The sequence below is a fragment of the Bufo bufo genome, chromosome 1, assembly GCF_905171765.1.
Source record: "Bufo bufo chromosome 1, aBufBuf1.1, whole genome shotgun sequence".
NCBI classification, from domain to species: domain Eukaryota; kingdom Metazoa; phylum Chordata; class Amphibia; order Anura; family Bufonidae; genus Bufo; species Bufo bufo.
Window position 1 is genome coordinate 301,110,137 of NC_053389.1, and position 6,327 is coordinate 301,116,463.

The 6,327-nt window shown below is 55.7% G+C and overlaps 1 protein-coding gene across 1 annotated transcript; it reads right to left on the reverse strand.

The window, feature by feature from the left end:
• Positions 1-1,155: 1,155 nt before the first annotated feature.
• LOC120986981 lies at positions 1,156-2,745 on the reverse strand. Its single transcript, XM_040415660.1, has 2 exons — positions 2,662-2,745; positions 1,156-1,777 (listed from the first exon to the last, which is right to left on the reverse strand). Exons 1-2 carry the CDS (start codon positions 2,708-2,710, stop codon positions 1,179-1,181), a joined length of 648 nt encoding a protein of 215 aa, XP_040271594.1. The 5' UTR covers positions 2,711-2,745; the 3' UTR covers positions 1,156-1,178.
• Between the last annotated feature and the right edge of the window lie 3,582 nt (positions 2,746-6,327).

Genomic DNA, 6,327 nt, shown 5'->3' on the forward strand with positions numbered 1-6,327 from the left:
GACCCCTCTCCACTTCCGGCGCCATCTTGGCCTTTCTCCATGCGGTCTTGTTTCGCCAGTTTGGACGATTTCCTCTGCATTTTCAGGCTCCCGCTTTTGTCACCGCATGAAGAGGGCACTGGCTATTTGTTCAGTCCCACTAGCTCAACCATCATCCTACCCCCAACCCCACATCCTAACCAAGAAATAAACACACCACACCACTGCTTGGATTTAATCGGCCACAGCAGCCGTTTATTGAATACATACAAAATAAATAACATAAGTTAACCCCTGACGAGGGAGGTCCTAGAAGCCCCAATAACTCCATAAACACTGGAACACCTGCGTCTCCATCTTGCCCCCAGCCGTTGAACCCAGCTCGGAGGCAGCAACTGATGGAACGCGTAATTAGTTCCTACCAGCTCCTCAATGAGAGTCCAGCCCCTCCCGCGGGGCCCTCCCATCCTCAGGTACCACCATATTCCTCCACTTCAAGGACCTCCCCCGCCTCCACGACTGCCGCGACATATAACACAACAACGCTCTCCTCATTCCACCTCCACTAGGGTCGGGTGGGTGGGCGTTTGTCTCCCCTGGCCGCACTGACCTCACTTCCGCCTCCTTCCTCAGTCACTGCTCCGGCCACGCCCCCCGCCGTCCTGGCAACTCCCGCCTTACCTCTTACACCGCCCCCACAAACATCTTAACCCTTTCCTCACCAGTCCTTCACCGCCCGGCCTCTTCATGCGCGTCCTCCCCCACCGCTGCGCTCCAGTCCGGCCTGACTTGAAGAGGGCACTGGCTATTTGTTCAGTCCCACTAGCTCAACCATCATCCTACCCCCAACCCCACATCCTAACCAAGAAATAAACACACCACACCACTGCTTGGATTTAATCGGCCACAGCAGCCGTTTATTGAATACATACAAAATAAATAACATAAGTTAACCCCTGACGAGGGAGGTCCTAGAAGCCCCAATAACTCCATAAACACTGGAACACCTGCGTCTCCATCTTGCCCCCAGCCGTTGAACCCAGCTCGGAGGCAGCAACTGATGGAACGCGTAATTAGTTCCTACCAGCTCCTCAATGAGAGTCCAGCCCCTCCCGCGGGGCCCTCCCATCCTCAGGTACCACCATATTCCTCCACTTCAAGGACCTCCCCCGCCTCCAAGAACGCGCAGCTTGACAACCTCAACCCTGCGCGTCCCTCCACACCCGCAACGCAATTTCAACACCACTCTGGATCCCCAGAGCCCACAAATCCGTACCAACCGCATTCAGGTGCACTCCATCTGCTCTCCAAAATGCACCCTCGCCTTTCTCCAACACCTCATGCCGCACCACCACACCGCCATTCCTTGCCATAAACCGGCCAACTGCTCTGTTCACCTTAATCCGCGCCTTATTAAGGCTCTCCACTGACCTCGCACCTCTCCACACCTTCCGCGGCACAATGTCTGACCAAACTGTTACGATCCCCGGAAACAACGCCCAAATCCTGAGCAAGTCAAACTTGACGTCACGGACCAATTCCCTAAAAGGACGCTTACCCAAATCATTCCCCCCTACATGTAAAACTAACACATCCGGAGGGCGATCCAATCGCACGAAATGATGCACCTCCCGCAAAACACCACCCCACAACATACCTCTAACCCCTAACCACCTGACCGTAGCGCACTCCGGACTAAAACCCAACTGTCGCCCACTCGGCCTTACATCTGCTCTGATCGCACCCCAGAACACATAGGAGTGCCCCAGAATCCATACCAAAGCCGCCTCCGTCCGACCTGTGAACACACAAAAAAGAACAAATTAAAACCCACCTAACACCAACCGTACCACTACAATAACGCTGGCCTCACATATGATTTGAACCGCACCGACTCCCAACGCCCAATCCTCCTAATCACCTCCTCACTGGCGCCCCACCTGGCTGCCTCAGTTGCCGCGCCAATTCTGAACGAATGACCAGAATACTCCTTGACCGGCACGCCCAAAAGCTTCAAACATTTTTTAAAAACCGCCAGGAACTGAAACCTGGACAAAAAGGAGCCATCCTCATGCCTAAGGAAAGGAACCTCATTATGCGGTAGCCCCGCACCGTAAGACCCTGCACACCGCACCGGACACATACTACAACCTGGTACCTGGAACAACGTAAAACGCTGCCCCCTGCCCTCCTGATCAGTTTTTGATCTCCGAATCCGGACATACACCCTATCCCCAGCTAACTCAACATCCTCACTCCTAAGTCCACCTGCTCTCCTCACACTGTCACACACCAACTCCCCCAAGCGAAAAGCACCGAAAAACGCCAAAGCAAATGCAGCCCTGAACAGCACTAACTCCCAATTGGAACTACAAACACAACTCAACCTCTCACCCATTTTCACCAGCAACTCGAAGGACACCGGCCTCCGATAATCCGGCACCCTGCCTGCTCCCCTACGCCACCCTTTCAACACCTGCCTAACCAAAAAACCCTTAGTCAAATCCGGCAACCCCCGCAACTTAAAGCCAAACGCTACCCCCGCAATCAAGTGGTTCACCTTTGACACCGACCACCCCTCACCCTTCAACTGTCCTAACAACATCAACAACCTCACATCACCATCCCCTACACCAGCCCCCCAGGACCCGTTCCAAGATTCCCAAGTCGCCCACGCCTTACCATACTCCCTCCAGGTACCCGGGCTCAACGAATCCCTCAACATCCCCATCACTTCTCCTCCAGGATCCCCCACAGCCACGGCGGACACTCCAGACCTTCCTGTTCCGCCTCTGGCGCAAGAAGCCGAAACCGCTCCCACTGTAAACGAGAAAGAGAATCCGCCACTGAATTAGACACACCAGCCACATGTTCTGCCACCAACCACATATTAATCGACAAACATCGCAATACCAGAAACTGTAACAGCCTAACCACCGGCGGGGAAGATGCGGACAAACTGTTGATAGCCTGCACCACCCCCAAATTGTCACAATGAAAACGCACCTTCCTGTTTTCAAATTTCTCACCCCACAATACCACCGCCATCACAATGGGAAAAAGTTCCAACAACGCCATGTTCCTCACCCAACCCCGAATTACCCACGAATCCGGCCATACCCCCGCACACCATTGTCCTTGGCAATAAGCCCCAAAACCCACTCCCCCCGACGCATCGGTGTACAACTCGAACTCCACACTATCACACAACTCCGCCATCACTAAAGACCTGCCATTGTACTGACCCAAAAACTCTGCCCACACCCTTAAATCCCCTTTCAACTCCTTGCGCAACCTGATAAAATGATACGGCGCTGACACCCCCGCCGTAGCAGCAGCCAGTCGTCTACAAAAAATTCTACCCATTGGCATAATTTGACAAGCGAAATTTAATTTACCCAACAATGACTGCAACTCCCTCAGCCTAATCTTCTCCCTGCCCAAGGCCCTATCAATCTCCAAACGCAAATCCACCAACTTATCCAGCGGAAGCCTGCACTCCATCCGCTCAGTATCTATGACAATCCCCAAAAAACACAACTCTGTCACCGGCCCAAACGTTTTCTCATGCGCCAATGGTACCCCAAAACGCGCAAAAACCGACTGCACCGTGTGCAGCAACAAAGAACACACCCGCGAATTCGCCGGCCCTAAACACAAAAAATCGTCTAAATAATGGATAACGGATGAACAACCTGAAACTTCCACCACTACCCATTCCAAAAACGAGCTGAAGGTCTCAAAATATGCACATGACAGAGAGCACCCCATCGGCAAACACCTATCCACGAAATATTCGCCATCCCAAAAACAACCCAACAAACCCATGCTCTCCACGTGTACCGGAAGCAACCGAAAGGCCGCCTCCACATCCACCTTAGCCATCAACGCCCCCTGCCCCAACCGCCTCACCCATCTTACAGCCGCATCAAAGGAGGTATATACCACCGAACAAAGTTCAGGATCTATACCATCATTGACCGACGCACCTTTTGGATAAGACAAATGATGAATGAGCCGAAACTTATTCGGCTCCTTCTTAGGCACCACACCTAACGGGGACACCCTCAAACCCAGAATCGGCGGCTCCTTGAAAGGACCCGCCATCCGCCCCAACTCCACTTCCTTCTTTAACTTTTCCGCCACAACCCCTGCGTGAACAAGCGCGGACCTAAGATTCTTAAGAACCGTAGGCCCCGCCGTAACCACTGATGGAATACGAAAGCCAAACCTAAAACCATCCCCCAACAACCCGGCTGCCACCCGATCCGGATATCTATCTAGGAACACCTGCATCTCTTCCACCCGCACCGGCGTCCGTCCCTTTTCCAGCACCATCACCCCCCCTATTCTTACCCCCTTTGAAGCAACGGTTAGCTCCATGGGCTCCCCCACACCCCGTGCACTCGTGCTTAAATTTGCACTTGGCACCAAATCTGCAACTTCCTTCATTAAAAAGGAAGCACAACCCTTTTGCCGATGCTGCTGCCAACGCCCCGGGGGATGACCCCCCGGACTCCCCCCGAAAGGACTGCCCAGCCCTAGGAGGCGCCGTCACCCTCAACCACAACCCAATATCCTTATGATCCCACCGGATATCAGGCCTCACCGCCTTACGCTGCCGGAACTGCTCGTCATAACGGAGCCAGCCCGCACCCCCATACACCCTATAAGCCTCCCCTATAGCGTCCTGGTAGCAAAAAAGCGCCGAACAGCATTCCGGCGCCCGTTCACCAATGACACTTGCTAATATGGCAAACGCCTGTAGCCAATTAGCAAAAGTACGTGGAATCAATCGATGCCTACGCTTATCCTCTTCCTCCTTTTTCCCATCATCCTTCTTACCCCTATCCAGGTTAAACCTTTCCAACGGGAGCAGCGAGAATATCTCCACATACTCCCCTTTCCAGATCTTTTCTCTCACTTCCTGCTTTAAATGAGCCCCCAGCGGCCCCTCAAAGCACACATACACCTCACCCCGAGCCCTATCATCCAACCTTTGCCCCTCCTCCTCCCCCCCGCTTGCGTCTCCACTGACACCGACCCTGCCCCTGCCGTACCAACCTGCGTCCCTGACCCTAGCCCCGGCACCACTCCCCACCCCGGCAAAGGAGACCCAGCGCCAGCACCCATACCTGACAACCAACCCGCCAATCCCCCCAAAAACTGCCCCAAACCTTTACCAAATTCACCCATGTTTTCACCCCCCCCCCCCACCCGGGAAACCCTGAGCTAAAACAGATCCCCAACCAATCTCACCAGGCACCACGGGCGCTGTGACTCCCGCTGCCGTAGATCCTGACTCCCGCCGTAATGCCACTTCACCCTCAAAGCTCCTGGACGTCGACGGCTGCTCCTCCTGGACCATCTGCACGACCCTCTGCACCACGCTGGCTGGACGCCTGGACGAGACCGCAGCACCCACCACCGCAAGGGGATCTTCCTCCACGCTGCTGGAATCTTCTCTGGGCCTGCCCTGGAACTCCTCTCCCCTCAGAGCAGCCCGAGGAAGCCTGATACTATCTGACTGCCGAGTGGACCGCCCGCTTAAGGAAGGCCTGGGCCGGTCCACCGTCCCTGGTCCCGCATCCGAGTCGACTGCTGCAGGGAACGGGGGAAGGGGCGTCCCGCTCCTATCAGGGCCCCGCCGAGAATCGGGATTCCTCCCACGGCGAGAGCGGCTCGCAGGAGGCTGAGCGGCCGCTCTCCGCCGCCGAGGGTCCACAGGGGGGCTCCCTATTCGGCGCCGGGCCCGGGGGGTGATTTCAGGGCTTAGGCGTGCCGGCGGGATACTCCGCCGCAGCCGGGCAGCCCTAGCAATGGGGGTAGCCACCGGAGCAGGCGATACAATGCAGGCGCCCACCTGCTCCTGTAGCCAGCCAGGCCCCCTCACCTCCGCTTCTCGCCTCAGCCTCTCCAGCATCTCCTCCACCGACATCCCTGGCGCCGACATCATGAGGCCCGTCCTGCACGTTTGTCTCCCCTGGCCGCACTGACCTCACTTCCGCCTCCTTCCTCAGTCACTGCTCCGGCCACGCCCCCCGCCGTCCTGGCAACTCCCGCCTTACCTCTTACACCGCCCCCACAAACATCTTAACCCTTTCCTCACCAGTCCTTCACCGCCCGGCCTCTTCATGCGCGTCCTCCCCCACCGCTGCGCTCCAGTCCGGCCTGACTATCACCGGACACCTTCCTCACCCCAGGTAAAGTAATTTCAGTCAGTTTGAGTGCGCTTCCAGTGTAAATGAGCAGGATTTTTGCAGGAGCAGTGAACAGTGCGTCTTACTCCATGCACTCACAAGCCACGCCCCCTGTGCAAACACAATTAACTTAATCACTCACAGGCAG

Excerpts from the sequence above, each read along its gene's own strand:
- LOC120986981 (XM_040415660.1), bottom strand. The coding sequence starts at position 2,710 with ATGGGGATGTTGAGGGATTCGTTGAGCCCGGGTACCTGGAGGGAGTAT. Across the intron at positions 1,778-2,661 it reads GGGTACCTGGAGGGAGTATG|GTCGGACGGAGGCGGCTTTG; the intron begins GTAAGGCGTGGG and ends GTGTGTTCACAG.